The 26,031-nt window shown below is 49.0% G+C and overlaps 1 protein-coding gene across 2 annotated transcripts in view; it reads right to left on the bottom strand.

The window, feature by feature from the left end:
- The window catches only part of POLA2 (DNA polymerase alpha 2, accessory subunit), a 910,834-nt gene that overhangs the window by 355,609 nt on the left and 529,194 nt on the right, over nt 1–26,031 (bottom strand). For both annotated transcript variants that reach the window (XM_069644973.1, XM_069644974.1), the window contains one exon: nt 19,146–19,208. In XM_069644973.1, coding sequence (XP_069501074.1) covers nt 19,146–19,208 — 63 coding nt within the window. The remainder of the gene's footprint in view (nt 1–19,145; nt 19,209–26,031) is intronic.

Below are 26,031 nucleotides of genomic sequence, written 5' to 3'. Positions count from 1 at the left end.
TAAGCCCCGCCCCCGCGGGTCCCTTCAGATTTCGACCCCTCCAAGATAACGGGGGGAAAACTTGCTTACATACCAATCTTCCACATTGCAGTCCGGGGAGGCCGGAGGGCGCATGTGAATCCATGAAAGATACCAATGCTGGAGAAATGGAGTTACAGGTAAGAAACTACTCCCTTCTCCAGCATTGGATCTTTCATGGATTCACATGCTTAGAATAGATTGTAAAGCAGTAACATTAAGAAGGAGGTGAGAGTGCAATGTAACTTACATTCGTAGAGACACCCCCAAACACTACCGTTTACACCATGTATGTAAGCAACAACTTATTATACTGATACGAAACGGATTTCCGCCATACAATGCTATGTCATATGACTCAGTATGCACCCCTTGCGCACATATCTACCCAACCACTTATGTTTAGGTCAATAAACTATGCACATTCATGTATACACTCTGAAAAACCAGCTGAGGCCAAATAATAATAGGCAGCATTCTTCTTGAAACTTTGGCTTACCTCATTGAAAAAGGTGGCGAAGCACTGCCCTTCCCATTTGTACCTCATCCGCGTGCTGCTTTTCCAGGCAGTAGTGGCGCGTAAACGTGTGCGGAACAGACCATGCCGCCGCCTGGCAGATGTCCGTCAGCGGAATTCCTGCCCATAGAGCCACGGAGGAAGATGTCGATCTCGTGGAATGGGCTCTGGGACGATGTAGTAGGGGTCTCCCGGCCTTGGAATGACACAGGGTAATCGCCGAGGAGACCCAGCGAGCCAGACCTTGTTTGGAGATAGCCTTACCCCTAGCCGAGGGGCCGTAGGCGACGAATAGCTGTCTGGTGGCTCTGATATCTTGCGTTTTTTGCAGGTAAAATTTTAGCGCCCTTTTGACGTCCAGAGTGTGAAGAGCCTTCTCCGCCGTCGACGAAGGAGATGCAAAGAAAGTAGGGAGTACCAGGGTCGAGTGCTTATGATAGACCGACGGTACTTTTGGGATGAATGAAGGGTTAGTTGATAAAATAACTTTGTCCTTAAAGAACCTCAGATATGGAGGGTCTATGACCAGTGCCTGTAGTTCCGACATTCTTCTAGCCGAAGTGATGGCAACTAGGAACGCGAGTTTCCAAGATAGAAATTGTAGAGATGAGGAGGCCATTGGCTCAAAGGGAGGCTTCATTAAGGCAGCTAGAACCGTGTTCAGACTCCACGACGGTGGGAACCGTTTTTCCGGAGGGAAGGTTCTAAACAGGCCCTTCATGAAATGCTTCACTAGCCTGTCACTGAATAGTGGAGGGGACTGTCTTCTTCTGGTAAATCTCGAAACAGCCGCCAGGTGTACTTTGATTGACGATGATGACAGTCCGCTTTCCGCAAGATGAAGAAGATACGGGAGGATTTGCTCCGGAGTTACTTCCAAAGGTTGTATATTTTGTTGTGTTTGACACCATATACAGAACCTTTTCCATTTGCTTACATATGATTTGTTAGTGGACGGGGCTCTGGCCGCCTGCAGAATCCTTCGGCAATCAGTCGAGACTTTTAGGTTCCCGAACTCCGAGAAGTCAGGAGCCATGCAGTTAAGTTCAGGCTGTCCGGATTGTGGTGCCACACGGTCCCCTCGTCCCTGGACAGGAGGTTCGGTACTTTCCTGAATGGTATCGGCTATTCCAGCGACAGATGAAGGAGGTCTGAGAACCATGGTTGCCTCGGCCAGCGCGGGGCCACTAGGATGACCCGGCAATTGTACCTGTGGATCCCCTGGATCGTCCTCCGTATGAGGGGAAATGGAGGGAAGGCGTAGAGGAACTTGCCTGTCCACGGAAACGAGAACGCTTCCCCCAGGGAGCCTGTTTGGGGCCATCTGCTCGCGAACTGAGCACATTTTCGGTTTCTTTCCGTGGCGAAGAGATCGATCGACGGGGTCCCCCATCTTTCGAAGATTTCCCCGAGTTGAGTGGAGTCCAGCTCCCACTCGTGTATTTGTGACATAGTCCTGCTCAGGGAATCCGCCTGTAAGTTCTTCGCTCCCGGTAGGTGGTATGCCACTAGGGAGATGTGGTGTTTTAAAGCCCAATGCCAGATCTTTTGAGCTTCCTTCGAGAGGGTCCTGGATCTGGTGCCACCCTGTTTTATCAGGTAGAACATAGCTGTCGTATTGTCCGTGAGCACTCTTACTTTTGACCCCTTGATGTGTGGGAGGAAAGATTTCAGGGCCCATCTCACCGCCCTTAGCTCCAGGACGTTGATATGTAGGCGAGATTCGGTCGACGACCACCTGCCTTGGGTTTGGTGGCGTGACATGTGTGCTCCCCAGCCCGACAGAGAGGCGTCTGTAATGATGGTGTTCTGAAATTCCGGCTCCTGCAGGGGGACCCCTCTGTCCAGGTTGCGCGCCACTTTCCACCATCGGATGGCTTTGATAACTCGTTCGTCGTCGACTATTATCTTGTCTGACCAGCGGCCTGTGGCCTGCTTCCATTTGTCTGATAGGAACTCCTGTAGAGGTCTCATGAACAACCGGCAGTTCGCGACTAGGTGGATATACGATGCCATGGAGCCGAGGAGAGCCGCATATTTTCTTACTGACAACCTTCTCTGTAAACGAAGTTGGCTTATCAGGTGTTTGATCTTCAACAACCTTTCCAGGGATGGTTTCACTAGTCCCGTGTGGGTGTCGAATTGAGCACCTAGGAACTTCAAGCTCTTCGAGGGCTTTAGTGAAGACTTTTCGTAGTTCACTGCAAATCCCAGACGCTGTAGCAGTCGCAAGGTGGTCAATAGGCTGTCGTTGGTCGACGCTGGGGAGGATCCCCTCACGAGCCAGTCGTCGAGGTACGGGTAAACGTGATGCCCTTCCTTCCGCAGCCAGGCTGCTACGGGTGCTCGGCACTTTGTAAAGGTTCTTGGGGAGGACTTCAGGCCGAAAGGGAGCACAGTAAATTGGTAGTGTGTTTGGCCGACTAGGAACCTCAGGAACCTCCTGTGGTGAGTGCGCACCGGAATGTGAAAATACGCATCTTGGAGGTCCAGAGACGCCAGGAAATCGTTCTTTTGGACCGATCTGATTACCTCCTGTAGAGTAAGCATCTTGAACTTTTGACTCAGCAGGGTTTTGTTGAGGTCCCGTAGGTCGAGGATGGGGCGCCACTTCCCGTTTGGTTTCTTTACTACGAAGCAGCGTGAGTAAACCCCTAAGCCTCTCTGTGAAGCAGGGACTAACTCGATGGCGCCTTTTTTTAGCATGAGCGCAACCTCTCGACGCAAGACGCTTAGGTGTGGTTGAGACAGGCGTATCGGTGGACGTCTTGGAGGTCTGGATTTGAATCTTAGGGAATGTCCCAGTCTCACCGTGTCCAGAACCCACCGATCTGTCGTAATTGACTCCCATTCCTCGACGCAACTTGACACTCTCCCTCCTAGAACGTCATTGTTGATCTTTTTGTTTTCCCGTCGACGACGAGTAAGTGGGACGTCTCTTAGAGGCCTGGAAATTTCTGCGTCGGGTCGAGGACTGTGAGGCGCGTCTATAGCCTTGGGACGGATATGAAGACCTCCCGAATGCTCTATCCCTGGATCCCGCAAATCGTGCGTTTCCCGTAGCTCCTCTAAAGGGGCGAAAGGAACGAAAGGGCTTACCGCTTTGGAGAGAGCCCAGCGAGCGCGCCGTCTCAGAGTCCTCCTTCATTCCTTTCAAGGCCTCATCCACCTTTTCGCCAAACAGGTGGTCACCTTCGAAAGGCATGTCGACGACCTTATATTGCACCTCGGGTCTGAAGTTGGTGCACTTGAGCCAGGCCTGGCGTCGTAGAACCACTCCGTTGTTAATTTGTTTGAACCCCGAGTCTGCCAGGTCCACCGCTATATTGATAGCATGGTTCGAGGCTTCTTCTCCTTCACGAACCAGGGACATAGCTGATTTTCTGTGTTCTTCTGGGAGGTGGTCCAAAATGGGTGCCAGTCTGTGCCACATCTCCCTGTCATACCTGGCCATGATTGCCAGGGAGTTCGCAGCTTTCACTGTTGACGCTCCCACTGACAGGATCTTCTTACCGAAAGCGTCTTGGCGTCTAGCTTCGGAGTCCGGCGGGGTAGAGCACTTATGCTGGGCCTTTGCCTTTCTCGTCGCCGCCGCTGATACCACCGAGTCAGGCGTGGGTTGCGCAGAGAGGCATTTTGGCGTCGAATCTGGAACTTTAAATTTTTTCTCTACGCGGCCTTTGACCGCAGGTTCCGAGAATGGATGCCGCATGGTTTGGACACCCTCTTTCCATACGTGGTCCAGTATCGGTATCGAAAAAACGGAACGCCTATTCTTGCCCATGTGGTCAAAGAGGAAGCAGTCCTTCTTTTCTTCTTGTTGGGTCAAACCGAACTCCTTGCAGGCTTTTTCCATCATGGAATGGAAGGCCCCTATGTCATCCGGTGGAGATGGGTGAATGGGACTTTTCGGAGGATCCACCTCCACATCCGAAACCCATGACGGGTCTCTCGACGGCGAGAGGGAGATATCAGAAGCTGACCCCTGTTCAGAGAGGGAGTCCGAGAGCTCACCTTCTTCCTGGACTGTTGGAGCAGTTGGGCCCACGACCGATCTAGTCGGGCGGTGTGAAGGTCCGGGCTCGTCGACGAGGGGAGTCGTCGGAACAGGCGGGAGCCTTTCGTCCAGGGACTTCAAGAGCGAGTGTAAGGAGGAAAGTACCTCCATGGAGAGAGTAGCCTGGGCGTTTGGAGGCTGGGTGAAAACTTGAGAGCAGGTTGCACCAGAAGGAAATCTGGGCCGTAGCCCCAGGTCTTCCGGGCTCACTATTCTGAAGCCGTCGTCTTCTTTGGAGGCGATCGAAACTGCCTGTTCTTGTAGCAGTGTGTCGGGTAGCCCCATGTCGAACGTTTCTGGCCTCCAGGCCTGGAACTCCGTCGACGAGGGAATCGTCGTCGACGATGAGCCCATTTGAAAGGCGGGGGACTGTGACGGAGTGGGCACTTGGATCGTCGCCGTCGTCGTCGTCGACGGAGGGCCTGCAGGTGGCTTAGGCGGTCCCGCCTTCGCGGAGCTCTCCCTGCGTTTATCCGCCTCTCTACTCGTAGCTGATCTTTTCTGATCGCTCGAGGAGGATTTTGGCCTGTCCTTATCTTTCTTCGACGAAGAAGAAGAGGAAGATGATTTCTTCGTCGATTCTTTCGATGAGGCCTTAGAGGAATGACTTTGAGGCACGTCCTTCTCCGTAGGTCGTGATTTTTTGGCCGGAGGTTCCGACGGATGTGAGCGTCGGGAGGCTTCTGATGTTTTCGCTGAGGCGATACTGCGCACCGATCCTACCTCCGACTGAGGGTACGCTCCAGCGCCGTCGTTCAGCCACGAGACCAGTCGCCGATTCCGGTCCTTCAGGGTTTTTTGGGAAAACCCCTTGCAGATATCACATTGGTCCGCCGAGTGGTGGGGGTGAAGGCAGTAGATGCAGTCAAGATGGCCATCCCCTTCATAAACCTTCTTTAGACCGCACGTGGCACACGGGCGGAAAAGAGGCTTACCCGACATTATTGCCAGACCAACTAACAAAACTCGTAGGAGTTGGAAGCGGACCAAACAGACAAACTCGCAGGAGTTAGAAACAATCGATAAGTATTTGAAGAAAATACACGAGGAGATCCCACTATCTTTGGAGACGGTTGAAATCTGAAGGGACCCGCGGGGGCGGGGCTTATATACCATCACGTCCAACGGGGCGTACGTGGGCGGCCCCGTAGAGGACGCAGACGGGGATAGGGCAGAAGTTTTTCCTATTGGAAATGACTATATATATGTGTACCGAGGGTTCCCAGTCTGACGACGGGGAATATTCTAAGCATGTGAATCCATGAAAGATCCAATGCTGGAGAAATAAGCATCCTGGAGGTCCAGAGACACCAGCCAGTCCTGAAGCTGGAGGGCCTGAAGGATCTGAGAGAGAGTTACCATCTTGAACTTGTCCTTCCTGAGGAACTTGTTCCATTCTCGTAAGTCCAAGATAGGTCTCAGTCCTCAGTTGTCCTTCGGTATGAGGAAGTAGGGTGGAGTACCAGCCCTTGTTCCTCTCTGCTACAGGTACCGGTTCTATGGCACCTTTGTCTAGCAGGTCTACAATTTCCTGCAAGAGGAGCGGATCTGGAACTCTCAGAGAGCTGTTCCCCGGTGGACGACTGAGGGATGCGTAGAAAAGGCAGGCATTAACCTTGGGCAACTGTCTCCAATGCCCAAGCATCTGACGTAATAGCCTGCCATTCCGTCAGATGTTGAGTTAGCCTGCCCCCTACTGGTGTTTTGTGAAGAGAGTCCTCAGAGCGGTTTGGAGGCGACTGATGCAGATGCCGAGGGTAAAGAGGCATCTGCGGCTTTTGTGTTTTTACCCCGTCCACCTCGGGTGAATTTCTTCTGACCCCATTGAACCGGCTGTCCTCTGCCCTTTCCGAATGTGGAATAGAAGCGAAAGGACTTACCTCTCCAAGAGGTTCCTGAGGGGCAATATGGTGTCTGACGGATTGCAGCTCCTAAGGATTTTGCTGCTGCCTTTGATGTTTGTAGTTTTTCTAAACTGTCATCCGCCTTCTTACCAAACAAAGAAGAGCCGTCAAAGGGCATATTCAAGAGTCTGCTTTGCACATCTGGAGGAAAACCAGACTTTCGCAACCAAGCAAATCTCATGGTGGTTGTACTTGCCGCCATGGCCCTGCTGATACTGTCAGCAGAATCGATGCCAGTCTGAAGGGATTCGCACATTGCGTCCTTACCATCCTAAATGATGTTGAGAAACGCTTCCCTTTCTTCTCCCTGCGGGAGGCAGTCAGCCGCCGATTAAGTACACTCCCAAAGTGTGTGGCTGAACCTTGCGAGCGTACAAGTAGCATTGATGGATTTCAACACCATGCTACATGCGGAAAATACTTTTTTGGCCATAGAGTCATATCTCTTATCCCTGTCCTGTGGAACAGTAGGGTAAGCCTATTTACTACCTGCTGAAGTAGTTGCCTGAACAACCAGACTCTCCGGAGTTGGGTGTTTGGATAAATATTCAGGGTCAGCAGAAGACACCCGATATTTTAGCTGATAGTTAACTGCTGGGATTACCTCAGGTGTTCCCCAGTTTGCCAATATTCTCCTTTGTAATGCCGCATGAAAATGGCACCAAAGGATCCTCCTGTGGACCTTTGACCAAGATGTCTGAGGTCGTCTTGCTGAAAAGCAGGAGAGGGTGTGGACCATCCCATAAACTATTATCCTTGCCATCAAGGTTCTATAAGGGGTTTTAGCATGTTCCCCTGGGTCTGGTGTGGCAAATTCCACTTCTGGGGAAGTGTCCAACCCACTTGCTTCCTGTAGGGTTTCATGGAGGTCTTTCAACCTACCTTCCTCAGAGGTAAATTCCTCTGGTGCAGGAGTTACAGATCCCTGCAACTCAAAAGGTCTTTCCTGATCTGAATCCTCCCCTTCTTCATAAATAGAAAAGACAACCCTGGAATGGTCAGGTCTTGAAAATGGTATAAATCCCATTTCCAGAGCAGAAGGAGCCAAATTTGTCATGATTGGCTGAGAAAATGTCGACGTCGTCGACACAGACGTTAAAGGCTTCAAAGCCATCGAAAAAGGCATCGAGAAAGGTGGTAGAGGCCTCGATGAACTTGAGAATATTGGGATTCTACTCGAGGTTGTCGAGATTCTCGTGCTCGAGGCTCTGGGTATGGCCACTGGCTGTGAGGTGGCCGTGGGTTTATCCTTTCTCGGCGTCGAAGATGGCGTCGACTCGACTGACCTGTGCGTCGAAGAACCCTTCGATAACGGCGTCGACGCCGCCGATATATGTGTCGAAGGGATCTTCGATGACGGCGTAGAAGATGCAATTTTGCCTTTACTCCAAGGTTTGTGACGCTCTCGAGTGGCTTCTTTCGCCGGGTACTGCGACTCGCGGCTTTTTCATTTTTCGGGTCTTTCACCCAGGGTATCACCCCTCACCCCTTTGAGGGGGTAGAGGCCGCTTTCCCAAAGACGCTTAGCATCTTTTTCCTGAATTCCTCCCACTCAGCCTGAGAGCTATGTTTTGTGGGGCAGGAGACCCTTTTTGGGGAAACGGAAGACGAAGATTGGGAAGGGGATCTTCAACGTCTCTTTTTTGAATGCTGAGATCTCGAAAAGTGATGGGAACTGCTTCGAGACCTAGAACGAGAATGTCTTATGATGGCGAGGAGACAAATGTCTCGACTGTGCCGAGGAAACTTTCGAAGAAGTTTTAACTGCCTTACCTCTCTCGAGCTTCCCCTTACGCTCCTTCAAGGCTTTCGCCGTCATGGACATGCAGTCCTCGCACTCCGAACAATGGTGCTTGATTCCCAGGCACCACAAACGGATCCTGTGAGGATCCATCAACGACATTTTCTTTCCACAGTCTCGACATTTTTTGAAGCCGGACCGTGGAGTCGTCGGTTCGGGTGAGGAAGCCATCGAGTACGAGTCGGTATTCACAAGGAATATATCGATATATTTGACTGAAGAACTGAGCAAAGATGTTCCGAGGCCCCACGAAGCGTGGAAAAACCGAACTGAGCAACGGACGCTGCGTGAGTATTTATCCGCGTGATGACGTTGGCGCCGATACGGAGGCCATCGAGGGACATCGGCTCGAGGGACATCGGCGCGCAGCGCCCTCTACTGAAAAAAAATTTCAGAGGCCAGCAAGCTGGGAGATGATCTATCAACGATAAGGAATACATCGGAGGGCAATCCCTTGGAATGGTATTTTCTGCCTCAGAACTGTCTGACCCTTGGTACATGAATAGAAACGCACAGATAACGTACCAAGGAATGTTTCTCTCCTACAAACATAATATCCTTGCTGTACTAAGAGCTCTATGTTCTCCATAACAAAGAACTGTCTCTGCTACTATTGCTAGAATAAGTACATTTAGACTGAATAGGGCCTTGTCATGATTGTCAATCACCGAACCCTAGCTAAAAGATACATTATGGGTGGTTTGAATTGCCTTCTAAAGATTGCATGTTATGTATAAATATTGTCGCTTGAGCATTGGTCGCTCTTGCGTCTCACGAGGTCTGGGTTCACACGTTGCGAGAAGTTAGATCCCAGTCGGCCGACTGAGAATACTTTGAAATAAACCAGACTTCTTTGGAAAAGCGAACCTCCTGTGTGTCGTGTCACTAACATATGGTGATTGTGCCTTAGTTTCCATATGAGGGGTCTTTATGGCCTAGCAGCACCTGAGATATCCTCCCGAGACACTAAGCATGACTTGGTGTGGAGACAATACGTAACAGCACATTATTGTGCAGCACCACACTTAAGTATTCCAAGTAACAGACAGATGTTTTAGAAGAGTAAAATACGATTGCAACTATTTTATACTATTTTTATTTGTGAAGTAATTCATGAAGGGTATTCTATCTTTTATAAGAAGGTGAAGGAACAAGTTACTTACCTGTAACTGTTCTTCAGCATGGGTGTGGCATGGATTCACATGCTCATGAATATTTCCCGTTGTCAGGCCAGGAATCCTCGGTATAGAAAAAATCAGTATCAGTTTTGTTTCTGATCTGTCTTAGTAGTGACCAATCACTGGTCTCTGGGTCATACTGCCCCCCGCCAATGACTGCCCTCTCCCTAAGCCCCGCCTCTGGCAGCCATCCTCAGATTTGGTAGCACGCAAAGTGGCAGTATGACCAAGTGAAGAGCCGCAGAGGGGTAGGCGGGAGGATTCGCATGTGAATCCATGCCAGACCCATGCTGGAGAACAGTTACAGGTAAGTAACTTGTTCCTTCTCCAGCATGGGGTCTAGCATGGATTCACATGCTCCTGAATATAAGAATACATAGCAGTATACACATGCACAACCACGGGAGGTGGCAACAGGCTCAACATTAAGCAATACCAAAACACTCAACATTAAGCATCTCTTACCTGCTCACCTTAATCGAACAGGTTGCGCAGCACCGCTTGGCCGACCCTGGAGTCCCGATCGTCGCAGTAGAATCTTGTGAAGGTGTGTGTCGACCTCCACGTCGCAGCCCTGCAGATGTCAAGCAGGGGCACGCCAGAAAGGAACGCTGTGGTAGCAGCGATCGCACTGGTCGAGTGGGCTCTCGGACGGCCGGGCAGCAGTCGGTTTGCCAACCGGTGACAGTGCATGATGCAGCCGGAGAGCCATCTGGAAATGGAAGCTTTCGAGAGAGCGTTCCCTTGATTCACAGGTCCAAAGTTTACAAACTGCTGTGCTGTCTTCCGAAAACTCTTTGTGCGGTCCACGTAGAACTTCAGCGCTCTAGCTACATCCAGCGAGTGCAGAGTCCTCTCAGCCGGCGACGAAGGCGAGGGGAAGAAAACTGGTAACACCAAGGGTTCGTTGAGGTGGAAGTCCGACGGCACCTTGGGCATGAAGGAGGGGTGCGTCCTCAGCACCACCCTCGTGTCGTGAAAAGTCAAGTATGGTGGCTTGCAAGATAGGGCCTGGATCTCTCCCACTCGTGCGGAGGTGATGGCCACGAGAAAAGCCAAGTCTTCCACGACAAACCTCAACGGTGCCAAATGCATAGGCTCAAATGGGGCCCCCCGATGAGCCTGGTCAGCACCACGTTGAGCTCCCACGCCGGGGCAGGGGCCTTCACCGGTGGGAATGATCGGAACAATCCTTTCATGAATTCCTTCACCAGCTGATGAGACCACAGGGACGCCCGTCCCGTAGTCCTGGTGTATCGTGAGATAGCGGCCAGATGTATTTTGATGGAAGCGTGAGCTAGTCCAGCCTTGGCCAGGAGCCAGGCCTGCAAGTTCAGCGACTGGGTTGTGATGAAGAATGGCACCTCCTTCTCTGAAGAGAAGATCCGCGTCCGTCGGCAGCTTGACTGGTGTGGACGCTGACAAGTCCAGAAGGTCCGGGAACCAGATCTGTCTCGGCCACGCCGGTGCGACGAGGATCATCCGGCACCAGGACCTCTTGAGCAGGTTGATGAGCCGGAGCAGCAACGGCAATGGAGGGAACGCATAAAGAAATAGGGCTTCCCAGGGGAACGAGAAAGCATCGCCCATGCTCCTCGGCTGGGGGAAACTGCTGGCGAACCTCCGGCACTTGGAGTTAGTCGCCGTCGCGAAGAGATCGATCTGGGGTTCGCCCCATCGACGGAAGAGTCGATCCACTTGATCCTGGCGTCGTTCCCACTCGTGGCACGAGCGCAGCTCCCTGCTGAGTGAGTCGGCAATGGTGTTTTTTTATTCCTGCCAGATGAAAAGGCACCAGAAACATCCCTTGGGCGACTGCCCAATGCTACAGATCCTGGGCTTCCTTGGATAGGGCAGGGGATCTGGTTCCGCCCTGCTTCCGGATGTAGAACATCGTGGTGGTGTTGTCGGTGAAGATCCTCACCACCTTGCCCTTGAGGGACGGAAGGAAAGACACGAGGGCCCAAAACACTGCGCTGAGCTCCAAGATGTTGATGTGGAGTGACTTCTCCTCTGGGAGCCAAAGGCCCATCGCGTGAAGATCTCCGGAGTTCGCTCCCCAACCTTCCAGGGAGGCATCCGTCGTCACTGTCACCTGGTGAGCTGGGGTCTGAAAGTCCGTGCCCGCCGACATATGAGAGCAGGTACCCCACCACCGGATCGCCTGACGGAACGTCTCGTTGAGTGGGATCCTGTCCTCGTAGCTGCCCGTCGACTGGACCCAGCGGCGTCGAGGAATTCTTGTATGGGGCGCATCCGAAGCCTGCAAAGGCGCACCAGATAAATGCAGAAGGACATCATCCCAAGGAGGGACTTGATAGATCTTAACCTGGTCATGTCCGGGGCCAGCAGACGCTGTTCCTTGCCCAGGATGGTCCTGGTCCTTTCCTCCGACAGCGAGGCCAGCCCCGCCACTGTGCCGAGCTTGGCTCCCAGAAACAGGGCGACTTGCAACGGCACCAGGTGGGATTTTGGAAAGTTGATGGAGAACCCCAGGTCCGTGAGCAGCTGGACGGTCTTCGCAGTGGGCTCCATGGCGAGCTCCCTTGCCTTTGCCCGGATGAGCCAGTCGTCCAGGTAGGGGTAGACGTGGATCCCCTGCAGTCGCAGCCGCACCACCACCGGTGCAAGGCACTTGGTGAACACCCTGGGTGCCGACTTCATTCCGAACGGGAGGGCCTTGAACTGGTAGTGCTGCCCTTGGACCACGAACCGGAGGAACCTTTGGTGTCTTTTTAGAATGGGGATGTGGAAGTACACATCCTCCAAGTCCAACGACGACAGGAAATCGCCCTCCTCCAGTTGTCCCAGCACGTGCTGGAGGGGGACCATCCGGAACTTCTGAGCCTAGATGTACTTGTTCAGTCGTCGCAGGTCCAGGATGGGACGCCATCCTCCTGCCTTCTTCTTTACGAGGAAGTACCTGGAGTAAACTTCGGAACCCTGAAGCCTCTTTGGGACGAGCTCGATGGCACCTTTCTTGAGCATCGCCCTTACTTCCAACAGTAGTTGAGGGACGTGATTTTCCTTCCTGGCCACGGGTGGAAAGCGAGGGCACTTCTTCTGGAACTCGAGGGCATGCCCTTGGGCCAGGGCGTCCAGCACCCAACGGTCGGTGGAGATGGACTCCCACACGCTGTCCAACCTCGTCAGCCGGCCTCCCACCGGGTGCTTCGGCGGGGGCCCGACTCCACGGTCGGTTCAATCCTGTTTGGAGGCCGCCTTGCCTCCTTGACCTCCCCGTCGACAACGACGGGCACCACCTGACTTGCCGCGTCCTCTGTAGGCCTCCTGAGACGAAGATCTTGCCACTTGGCGGTACGTCAAGGAGCCACTGCCGGATCCCTTGGAGGCACCTTGTCTGCCTCCGGCGCTCCGAAAGGACGGCAGTCGTTGTTGGAGCACTCCCAGTGCCCGGGCAGTCTCCGTGTCTGTCTTGATAGCCTGAAGGGACTCATCAACCACCTTTCCAAACAGGTTATTCCCGTCGAAGGGCATGTCCAAAACTTTGGTCGCCTTGAGCCTTCCTCAACGTTTCAGGCAAACGCTGTTGCCCAACTGACGGAAATGGCGATGTCCTTTCAAGGGCCTCAGCCCGTTTGGCGTCCGGAAGGAAGTCCAATAGAGGGGCGATTTCGAACCACAACTCCCTGTCGTAGCGGACTACGATAGCCAGGGCGTTGGCCGCCTTGATAGTCGTCGCTGCGGATGAGATGACCCGTCGTCCCATTGTTTCCAGCTTCCTGCCCTCGCCGTCCGGCGGGGAAGTTGATGTCGAGGCCGATGCCCCCCAGCTTTCTTCTTTGCCGCTGCCGAGACGACCGAATCCGGGGTAGGTTGTGCCCGAAGGCACAATGGGCAGCGCCGGGGACCCGGTACTTCTTATTGCACCAGTCCTTCTTTGCAGGCGCTGTGGCAGGGCTCGAGGAGGGAGAGCCCCTCATCCCAGATGTCATCCAGAAGCGGTACAGCGAGGACCGTCTTCCTTTTAGCCTCGCACCGTTGGTAAAGCAACCCTTCCTTTTTCTTCTCTTCGGGGCAGAGCTGGAAGAGCTTGGATGCCCTGGAAATCATGGCATGGAAGGATCCAATCTCGTCAGACGGGGACGCCTGAGCAAGGGGCGACGGGGGACATGTCCCGTTGTTGCCTCGGTCGTCATCTGTACCTGTCGTAGCCGTGTCCGTGCCTGTGTCATCCCTGTGGGTAGTTGACCAGGGGGAAGGCAGAGCGGGTGGGAGAGGTGGCGGAGGATGCGTCCTCTTCTTATGCAGTGGACTTTCCGAAGGTCCCGGCTCCGGTTCCCCCGTCGGGTCTGGCTCAGGTACCTCTGTCGGGGGGAGGGGCAACCTTGTCCTTATCTCCGAGCATAAGGACTGAATTGCTGACAAAATGGCCGCCGAAGTATCCTGCGGCACCGGAAACGACAGGCGCGAGGGCTCTTGAGGAACCTCGTCGGCGACACCGTCGCTCTCGTCGCCCTCGTCGGGATCCCTCCCGATGGGCTGGGCCTCCTCCACGACTTTGATGAGCTCTTCTTCAGAGGTCGTGACTGTATCCACGATGGCCACCTGCCCCCTCCCCTCCCCCTCCTTGTCCAGCGGGGACTTCGTGGGGGTCTTCTCGATGGGCCTGAAAGATGACTCCCTTCGCGGTGGGAGGGAGACTCTGGATCCCGAGGTCGCCTCCACTAGCGTAGCCTCCACAGGCTGAGCCAGGGCCGCTGCAACATCCTCAATCGAGGTCTTAGCAGGGTGAATTAAGGCCATCGTCACCTTCTGTACGCCTGAGGCCTTCACCTTGGGGGGAGGGTCCGAGCCTCACTCCCCCTCTGCCGGAATCTTTGAGATAGACCAGGGCCTCTCCAGAAGCTTCGCCGCGTTCTCGGACTTCCTCTTACCCGAGCCAGAGCATTGGCTCGTGGTGGATGGCGCCGGGGAGGATGCGCCCTGCCTGGCAGCCAGGGAGCCCGACCGTTCGGCGCTCCCGGTGCCCGCGGTGCTTGGCCTTTTGTTGGGCCCCCGTCGCCGGGGCGCCCTCACAGGACTTAGAAGACCGCACGGACTTCTTCTCGCCCGACGGGCTCCTACCTTCCAGCCAGTTGGCGAGACGGAGGTGGCGATCCTTCATGGTCCGCTCCAACATGTTCCCACAAAACGCACAGTCCTTCTCCACGTGCGCCTTGTCCTAATGGAGACAGAGGCATAACGAATGCTCGTCCTCCTTGAACACATTCTGAAACTGGCATCCAGGGCAGGTCCTAAACAGCTTCCCGGGCGTCGAGCTTCCTTTCTCCTGGGCCATGTCCGGTGTAGGCCTCGTAACTTCTGGAATCCTCCAAAAGCGTAACTCGATGAAATCTTCACCCTTGAGGGGCGCAGAAAACTCCGAAACAGGTCCCCGTTGATCGGATGTAGAAACGGTGGAGCTTGACGCTCTTTTTAACCGAAAAATGAGAAAAAATCTCCTGAAAAAGCACGCAAACGCAGGAAAAGCTCGAGAGCTACAGCACGAGGACTCCCAACACTTGAACGTGCACTAAAAATCTGAGGATGGCTGCCAGAGGCGGGGCTTAGGGAGAGGGCAGTCATTGGCTGGGGGCAGTATGACCCAGAAACCAGTGATTGGCTACTACTAAGAAAGACAGATCAGAAACGAAACTGATACTAATTATTTCTATACCGAGGATTCCCGGCCTGACGACGGGGAATATTCATGAGCATGTGAATCCACGCCAGACACCATGCTGGAGAATCAACCTAATGTGTTTTGTTTTATGTTGATTAAGATGATTATCAGAACCATGACGATCGTAATTTAATAAATACCTTTTATAATGTACTGTGACAAATCCTGCGAATTTGTCCCTTCTCCCCAGGGAGCCACCCCCCTTTGGGACTAGGGAGGTGAGACTACTTTGCAATATCCTCTAGGGGTCATGGCAAGTGGGATTCCACTGCAGGAGACACTTCTGGGCACAAGGAATGCCCAAGTAAGGATTCCATCCGACCTTTCTTCACTTCAAATTCCCCAATGTTTGTTATATGGGAATGAAACATGGCAATCGGGTACAGATGGTGGCTAGGTTTCTAACCTGTTTTTCTTCCAGCCTCTTGATGAAGACCAATGGAATCTTCTCCCCCAGTCCAGGGAGCAACCTAAATACAGCCAGACCCCAAACGAGGAAGGGAGAATCTACTGCAGAGCGAGAAACAATGGCATGTACAGACCCGCAGAAGAGGGAGTCGCTCCCTCACAGGAGGGGCTGAGAGGCATGCAGTTGGCATGAAGGGTGGAGACAGAGGGCAGCATGCAGAGTGCTGCGCATCAAAGAAGGCAGAAACACGGACGTGCTGGGCACTGCTGAGGAAGGAAGCAGAACGGAAGGAAACAAGACATTACAGCGTCTTGTCCCACTGATGCCAAAATCCCAGAGAAGGGACCAGCAAGGAGAAACAGCAGACCACAGACTAGAGCAAAGACAAGAATGCAGATACGCATGGGCCAGAGGGACTGCCTTCCCTACAGAGTGGTGCGCTGTAGAGAAGGTATGCAGCAGCATCAGAGGAGCGGGTGGAAGGTGCTTGGGCCGCAACTGAGCCCAAAGTGGACTGAGAATACCAATACGTGTGAAGGGGGCGAGGGAACAAACTAAAACGGTGCAGTGCAGGCACGTACCCCGCACAGGGCAAACGATTCGAAACCTCAGGGAGGGGTGAGAGAAGCAACAGACCAAACTGGGCTAAGCAGGCTCATAACTGACACTGCATTGAGAATACAAATACTCCAAAAAAAAGCAATAACCACAGGATGGCCGAGCAGGCCTGGAGAAACCATGAGGGGGTGACAGAAGCGAGACATTCAGACGGAGCAGAACAGCGTTGGGACCTACACAAGGCCACGACTGACTGGAAGGGACAATGAGTGAACTTTCTGGTGTGAATACCAACCTATACAGGTCATGAGGCCCTATCCTACGAGACTGTTATCTGACCCAAAAGGTACAGTTTAGAGACATTTTGTTTTTTGTTGAAAGCACTCTATGGAGCCCAGAACTGAAAGAGACTAGGAGCTCTTTGGTGGAGATCAGAAAACCAGCCAGCACAAAGGGGGAGTAACCCTACACTAAGCTGAAGTTGAGATTAGACAGATGGTAGGGTAGCATACATTTGGATGGAGGACAGAATATTTGGGACATCCTGGCAAGCACCGATCTGTTTTCTAGCATAGGAAATCCTTCATAGAGATCAGGATTAGAGGAGGTTTTCTTTGATTTCTTTAATATACCAAATTAACAAAATATGTCCTCTAGTCTGTCGCCCATGTCTGACTTACCACAATACCAACTTGGTATTATTGGAACTCTTCAAAAATGAAAATCAGTGCCCGAGGTAAAACTGATAAGTTGGTTGTCAATATTCTATACACAAATATCCCAGGACAAGCCCCTTCTTCCCAGCATTAGAGGGAAAGCCTGAAGAGAGGCATGGAATAAAATGTATAGACTAGAAGTAGCGACACAAGAGACTACTAGAATCACGTCAGTCTATTTTTTTTTAAATAACAGCTACATTTTACATTTGGACTGTAGATGACATTTCCCCAAGCACAGAAGTCAAGCAGAAGAACTGAAAAATGGAAAGCGCTTTTGGTTTTTGATAACGATTTTGTAATGTTACTCTTGAATAAGAATGCCCCTTTCAGGGCAGGTCAAAATCACCAAAAGTGGAATTCCTGTCACGAAGATGGACTGGTGTGTGATTCTTTGTCCACTGACTGACCGCACCGAAGTGACTCCCTTGCTTGAAGGAAATCAAATCATTGATTATCTGGCCTTCCCAGTAAAAACTTGGTAGAACATTATTCTCCAGGAATATTGTAACTTTGATGACGACCTGAACTTGACAGTTCATCCCTTAATGAATGAATATTCATGGAGCCAGACAATCTAACTTCTTTGTGGCAGACAGGTGATAACTCACTGCCAACTAGGCATCCATCTGTCAACAGAAGATTGTTTAAGTAATGGGATTTTAACCACAACATGAGTTTAACTTTTATCGGATCCTTTGAGCATTGTGAGGGCCATCCTGTTTAACCCATTTGTCTCTGGTGTCTCCTCCCTGGTTGCCCCCTTTCTGGAAGAAGTCATTGCTCTGAATTGCCAAACGTAGCAAGCACGGTCCTGATTAAGCCGAGTAGTCCCCACAACAGCATCAACTACTATAATAGAAGCCACCTCTGCCTCGCCTGAGGGTCTTTTGTGGAAAGGACTGACACATCCAAGCTACTTGTAAACATGGTCAGATCAAGGCAATAATCACACTCTTTATATTGGCTCTTCACAATGTTACCTTTCTTAGGACAGGTCTTGTAGTCTTTGAAAATAAACGTTTTGCCTTTGGAGACCAGTTTCCAGGACCCAACAGAGGTTTCTTGAAGATAAAATGCCAAAAGCTAAAGAGTTCAACAGGCAAGATTAGATCTTAAAAGCAGACCAAAACAGAAAAAAAGCCTGAACATTTGCAAAACAAAGTAAATTGTAAACAATGTAATTCCAGTGATAAGGTAGAGGACTCGGTTGCTCGAAGAGCAGTGAGGACATCTTAAGCCTCCTGAGGAGGTCTGGCCTAGCCACCTCATAGGCATGGTTGCAAGGATGGAAATCAGCTGGATATCCATTAAAAGTTCACTTCCTGCCAACTGCCATTACAAAATGCATGCCAAGGAGTCCCACCTTGACAAAAGTAAAGCAAGTAAGCTTTATAGATGTGTGAGCCACACCAGATACATCTTCTGTTGATGAGGTTTGGAATCCACTGAAGGCGAAGAAGCGAATAAAGACTTGAAAGTATTCAAATGAACAAACATAAGCAACAACACAATTACGAATAGTAAAATGGAAGGTGGACAGGGTCCCCTGAGAGAAACGAAGAAGTCAACAGGCTGAAAAAACAAACAGAAACCATATGCCTTAATGAAACACTCAGTGGTGGGGCTGGTGAACAAGGGATGGGGCATGTGTAGGGTTCCATTTATTAAACTTTACAGCGAGACAACTATTTGTTTTGCATTTTGCAGGCCTGGCAGTCCATGCAAGTCCCAAACTTTGGGAAGACGGCGGGAGAGCAGGAAACCAGAATACATGCTATTACACTTTGTGAGAACAGATTCTTGGTGAAAGGAACATCAAATCATCTAAACTAACCAGGTCTAAGGCCCGATTGCTGGCGAGTGGGAGGTCATCAGAACTAATGCAAGACAAATTTGCAGGGGAGCAACATTTCCTGTTGTATAAATTGGGTATCTTGCATGAATTCAAAAACCTGAAGGACCGCAAGGCTCAAACACTCGTATGTTGGCAGCTTTTTTAGCCTTTCGTATTTCCTCGCATCATAGAGATTAGTGCAGGAAAAAAGGGCAACCAAGCACGTAGAAAGGGGAGATGTGGAGCTACATTTGTATCTACAAGACGCACCATGCTGAAAGAACAGAACAGTAAAACATAGAAATATTTTGTCTTGCAATGCAGAACATAAAATAAGGGTCTCCCAACAGCCCAGGGAACCAACACAAATGTAATACTGACAAATCTTAAGCAGGTTTAAGATTGCACTTCAATCCTCCAATATGTTTTGGGTATTTTCAGGGAAGGGAGTTGTTCCTGCTTACCTCATACAGTTTGGAGGCAACCAGCTTACGACCAGTGCTATTCGTTCCCTCTAGAATCACTACCTGAAAAGAAACGGTTGTATTATCAGTTTACAAAGTTTGATCACCAAAAAAGGTTACTTCTACATCACATTCAACTTTCATGGCTAAAGTTTAACATAAATGCAGGTGCAGATAGCTCTGGAATTTTGTTGGAGACTTGGGTCTCTAGGGCGACCATTTGAGACAGAAGCTTTCTTTGTCCAACAGCTGTCCTTTGGACTATGTGAAATGAGATGATGGCCTCTATTCAGAAAAACATGCGGGCACAATCACATACGGATGCAAACAAATCACTATTCCCCTCTACCTATTCTGCGCACAAATTCTAATGAGCATGTGTTTCAAGTTCTATCTTCTATACAATACATCTTTTTATTTTACAATTCATTGCATTACTTTAACCCATCAAATATCCATCGGTCACTTTAATATGAGCCAAAAAGTAACTCACCATTCTGGCACATGCAAGCATTGAACAAGTCTAGTCACTGAGGTGACTTTTAACCTTGGCGATATTGAACACCTTAATCTTCAGTTTGACAATTCCAAATACTTAATTACCAATGGCTTCTTATTCGGAACTTCATCCTACCTGGCTATTCTGAGAATTCAGTTTATAGGAAAAGTCTTCAAGGATTAAAATACAAAGCTCGGCTAATCCAATTGCCAAAAAAGAGAAATGGTGTAGGTGATCACATTTTCTATCCACTTTTCCCTCAAAGGATGCTTTACTACACGCTAGTCCGCATATCAGCATGTTTGAATGAATGGGGTAAGAGGGGCTTAATCAGTCTTCCAATGCGAACATTTTTATGTATAGGTTATTGCTTAACAAGTAATATGTATTCAACTCTGTCACGTCATGAGGGTTTCAATAAAACAATTGAGATTTTTAAATTTAAAAAGAGTTTAGTTCAACTTTGAAGTCTAAATATGACCATTCACTAAAATCAAATGTCATTCATCAATGCTGTGTTCTTTCCACTAAATTAGCACCATTGTTCTGTATTCCACTAAATACTAGCAGGGATCTTCAACCTTTTAGTTAGCAAGAGCTACCTTTAGTTAATGGCCAATCGGCATGAGCTACTGGCGTGATGTTCGTGAGAATACCAAAAATACTTCAGTTGATTATTATAAGTAGCCATCAGATAAAAAAACAAGCATATCAGAATGTAGGAAACTCATCAGGACATTCAGTGTGAAGGCTGACACTGCATGCTATTCAACAGTGCTTTGTAATCTGGTGAGTAGCTTGAAACAGCAACTCAGATACCGTCAGATGTGTTTTTTTTTAAATTGTTATATAGTTTATGGTTCAATAATCTTTACAATATATATACACCAATAATTCTCAGATTGGCAAGTTTCTTACAAATACAAAACTTGTAAAATACAAAATATAAAACAGTATAAAACTAAGCAAGTTAATCCTCATTAAAGAACCAGATTATAAACAAGACAGTTTAACAAAACAATTGCCGTTATCCATTTGTTTAGTTGCAATCTGAATTAATGACTGGGCTACTCAAAAGAAAAAAAAAGATTGCAGCAGATGTAGAATAACCATTCAATAAACATTTTCAAAGATTTTTATAATCGATAAAATCAGTTCTGTAATTAAAACGTTAAAATATAAAACGTGTTTATATCTCAATGCCAGACTTGTGTTTGAGTTTCATTAGTGTTCCCACCTGTACAGAACCTACAAAAGACATTCTTTAGTGCATGCATCTCTTCTAGCCAACATCTCTTGAGTTGGCCACAAATTAAAGTGCACTCACATGAAGTTAATGCAACCCCGTTTACTAAATGGGTTCAAAAACGGCAGTAGACAACCCAGCATCTTGTGTTCTCAGTTTATATGCTAAGGAATCATAACTATGCAATTCATCCAAAGTCAACTTCCAGTCGTCCTTATAGAGCGAGTGCTTGATATTTGCCATATTCCAATTAAGGTCTTCCAATTTAAAGTCCAATTCCTGCAATATATTGGTGCAAAGGACAACAAAGTTAGAAACAGTTTTCACTTTGTCTCTAACCAGCTGTTCCATATCGCAATACAACACATTTTTAGGGGGACTCGTGAATTTACAAAATAAGGACAAATACTTCCAAGTTAGCCCTTTCCACTAAAAACTTAAAACCCAGTTTAAATATAATTGCTACTACAGGTATGCAATTAGGAAGCCCTATTTATCTCCTACCCAGGTTTGCAGTACCTCACTGTACCGGAACTTGATTATGGACTTTACCTTCATACAATTGGATCAATCGTAAAATTGAAAATGTGCCAAATGTATTAATTGCACACATTTGCCCGGCCACATTTTTTAGCTTTGTATCAGTTACTTTCAATTTTTCATTATTTAAAAACTCCTACGACATCTAGTAGAGGTAAAGTGCATGAGACTAGTTTTGGCAGGGTTAATTTTGAGAAAACCGTTCTCAGAATAATGTGCAAATGCATTCATTAAACTTTGTATCCCACGCTGGGTGCAGGCAAACAAGAGAAAATCATCTGTGTATGATATATGAATATGTAACTAACTTAGGAGAAACCACCATGGCAGTAACCAGGTCTTCCTAAATATCGGACACATACAAATTAAATAGGCAGGGTGCCAAAACGCAACCCTGCCTCAAACCTGTATTACTGTAGATCGTTCCAGATAAAGTGCCTTTATAATCGAGTCTAACCTGTATATTTGACTTTTCTAATTTAATCAGGAGACTCTGTAGATCAGCCAGGATAACCCACTTTGCTTATTTATGCCATAGCAAATCTCTGTTCACTAGGTTAAATGCTGCTAAAAAATTTCAATGGATGCTACGACATGATTATAGCGTTTACACCATGCAAGCTCCTGTAAACATCAAGATAAAACAAATAGAAGTACGCACCTTGTTGTTTTATAAATCCAGGCATTTTTTTTAGGTCTACCAGCTTCTACTGACCACACGTCTAAATGTTTCAGCAATAAGGGTGCAAATATCTTACTGTCAACATTCATACTCATTATTGATCTATAAATATTAGGGTTAATTCGGTCACCTCGTTTATATGTGGCAATTACAAATTATGTCTGCCAGGATATCGGGAATTTCTTGAATATCACAGATCGTCTAAACCAAATCATTAAAATGTCCACCCATTTGTCAGGCGCAGCCTTGAAAATCTAATTTGATCTTTTGTTGGGGCCCGCAGCTCTAGCGGAACTCACTGTTAAAATTAAATTGAGAATGGCCTCATGAGTAATACTCACAAGCCACCCAGACATATCGATGTTAGTTTATAGAATTAAGCCTGATTGGCAATCCCCTTATGAATCACCTCAAAATGATGCACACAGATAGCCTCAGTTATGGCAATTTTCATACCATTAACTTGCAACACATTTGAAGTATTCCTTTGACCAAGGATTACAATCACTCATCCATCCTTTTGAAATAGAATGCTACAATGACTTTTAATCCAGTTCTTATAGGACTATTTCTCTTTTCTTAATGCCTAGGACTTTGCATTGAGATTCAAGTTGCTTTTTTCCATCTCCCTGGCCACCCATCTCAACCGTTCTTCCTATAAGCAACAAGTGGATCACATTGATGCACATTTTTAGTGTGGTTGCCGATACAGGAAGAGCATGCTATTTTTGGGGGTAACATCTGATCAAGAGTCCCCCACAATAAACAGGTGCAATGTTTCATGATTAAAAGTAAATAATTTCCACTCATAAGAGCTTTCATTCCAGATTTGATTTACTAAATCATTGAAGTCACCTATGCAACGAGTAGACCATTTTCTTCGGTGTTCACCATTGTTGACAACCAATAGTACCCTGGCCATAGTATCCCGCTTCTCAGCACCCACAACAAACTTTGCCTTCAATTTGTTGAGGTCACTGAAGGAGGTATTAATGATCTCAAAATAATTACAGCGATGGACTTAATAATCTATAAAAACAGTCAAGAATAGATTCAAACTTTCACCCTCTTCCAGGTGGACTGCATAACCCCACTTGCCACTACACGGGCAGGAGCCCGCACCCTCTTCAGTTGTTGCAGGACCAGTCCCCCCCCACCCAATACGCCATCGGCCACGTGCTGCCGCAGGAGTAGCTAGGATCGAAATCTTTCACCGACCAGAATGCTGCAGGAGCAGTGCGATCCATCTCCTCACAGCCACAGCCCTGTGTGCTGGAATATATGCCCCCAAAGCACCAGACCTGTATTAAGGTTTCACAAACTGTGGCAGCATTATTCTTCAATTTCTCGATGTGACGAGGCTCCACAAGCCCTTTCGCCGCTCCTAAAAATGGCCGCCGGAGCAAGCGAATAATTGTTTATCTAGTTGCTTAGCAACCACTGCTCCACACTCCTTATTTGTGCAAAGGGCTGCCGGTAGGCGTAAGCCAGCCCCCCTCACCTAAGGCCCCCAGAGAGTAAGGCTCAGCCTAGCTGTTGCCGGTCTAGGGCCGTACCGGCTGTCAGCCAGACCCACTGCCCTAACTTACACACTCCTCTCCGTGTGGCCTCATGGCGCCTACTCGTCTATTGAACATGCTCCTCACACACCATCCTGTCACACCCCCTAAACCGCCAGGACATTGCAACTGTACACTGCCTCCCCCACCCCCTGAGTGAGACCACGGAGGAGCATTTGAATTCTGGTGCCATAGCAGTCAGCGATGCTGGAACGACCACGCATGCAACCTTGCCAGCCTAAGGTACGCCTGATCTGCATCATGCCTATTGTCGTAAAACATGCCCGTCTTGCACCTTGAAATGTATTAGACTATTGTACTGGGTCTTCGCAATTATAGCGCCAGCCCAATTGCCGCTCCCGATACGCCACCTGCTCGCCCTTCTATCTTGGAGGTCCATCCAGTAGCACCTCACTGCACGCTACATACCATTCCTCACCGCACTGTATATCCACCTAGCGACATCAGTCGCTGCACGACCCCTCCACGACATCGACTTAGCGGCATTCAGGCCTCACTTGCTGCAACTCTGTCCATGCCCACCACTCTTATGAATTCCCCGCTCACTGATCTGTGCTGTATTTAATTCACTGATCTGTACCATATACTTGCGAATATATGAACTGTACAGCACTGCATCTAATCACTGACCCGTACTGTATACCTGCGAATATATGAAATGTACTGCACTGCATCTAATCGCTGATCCGCACGTTGTAGCTGCACATCTATGAACTTAGCAGAACGGTATTGCATATCCTGGATTAAAGAAGGCCACTCTACCTCTGTACGGTTGATTACTGCTGTAATAGCCTCAGAACGCCACCACCATGCTTCTAGCCGCACCACACCAAACTCCCAGCACCCAGTCTCTCCAAGTCATGCACTGCCAGCAGCTTATCACAACCTCACGCTAGAAGCACCACAGTGAGCCATCGCTAAAGGTGCACCAAGTGCTAATCTTACTCTTTACCACACGCATACCAATACACTCTAGCTATCGTTAACCATTATGTTTGCCTTGATCCTATCACTGGCAGGCATATTCATTGCCCCTAACCAGTTCCATACCACTGCACTTGCACAACTCGCATCCAACTAGGAATCGATACTCTCAGGAAATCCCACACCCTTCTTACCTCTGCTCAACCACAACTTCCTGGACACAACCGTCAGGCCAACGCTCTTCTTACCTATGCTAAACTTAGACATCAATGCTCAATATACAGGTCTCCCGAGCGGCGCAAATATGCCCTCACCCTTACCCAACCTTTTCACAAATGGATCCCTCATCAATCCCGTGCCCCCAAGTTACCCTTGTCCAACCACAGACAGAAATACCAGACTCTGTACCAGACTCCTTCCCAACACGCACCAGGACAATCCTCAGCCAAACATCCAAAAAACATTCCTGTACCCAGGAAAGCCATAACTAAAAATAGGACTAGTTTTACAAAGGTAGCGGGCGCCCCTCTCTCGCAAGAACAGACATGACAACCTGCTCAGTGGTTATTAACCACTTGAGAGTTCGCAGCCACTGCTTTTACTTGTGAAACACGTCTATGGGGTTGCTGGTGGTACTCTCGTTCAGATTGGAATTGCCATTGCCATGATATGCAAATGGATATTTCCCATCTGTGAAAGGCACAGTGGGTAAAAGCAGTGGCTGCGAACTCTCAAGTGGTTAATAACCACCGAACAGGTTATGTCTGTTCTTGCGAGAGAGGGGCGCCCGCTACCTTTGTTAAAAATAGGACTAACCTTAAGGAGACAACAAAACAGAACAGACCAAGAACCACCCCAACCAAAAACTCTACACAGACGATTAAGGGCACTCTAATTAATGCCAGATCTTTGGTAGCGCACGCCACTGACATTGCCGATTTAATCACAGCCGATGTAGACTTCGTGGCCATTACAGAAACCTGGCTGCATACGATAGCAGGACCATCACTCAAGTCACTGTACCTGACAAATATTCAATCTTAAGAGCTGACCGAGCAGATGCCGGAGGAGGCGGTATCGCCATCATAGCAACATCAAACCTAGACCTTAGATTAGCCACTACGCCTAACCTATCATTTTGCGAACTACTGACAGCCAAAATGCCAATTGCCAACTCCCCTACCATAACCGTCCAAATACTATACAGACCACCAGGGCCTATTGGCATCTTCAAGGAAGATTTAGTGTTATTACTGACAGATAACACTAAAAGATCCTCCCAAATATTAGTACTAGGCGATTTCAATCTAGGACTGAACGACCCGAATGACCACCAAGCACTAACAGTGGCCAACACTCTTACAGAACAAGGCTTCAACCTAAAAGTGACCCAACCCACTCATGACAAAGGCAGG

The sequence above is a fragment of the Ambystoma mexicanum genome, chromosome 2p (genome assembly GCF_040938575.1).
Source record: "Ambystoma mexicanum isolate Mex_15411 chromosome 2p, UKY_AmexF1_1, whole genome shotgun sequence".
Classification (NCBI taxonomy): domain Eukaryota; kingdom Metazoa; phylum Chordata; class Amphibia; order Caudata; family Ambystomatidae; genus Ambystoma; species Ambystoma mexicanum.
Note: the sequence above shows the minus strand (reverse complement) of the source record. Positions and strands in the feature narration are given on the sequence as shown.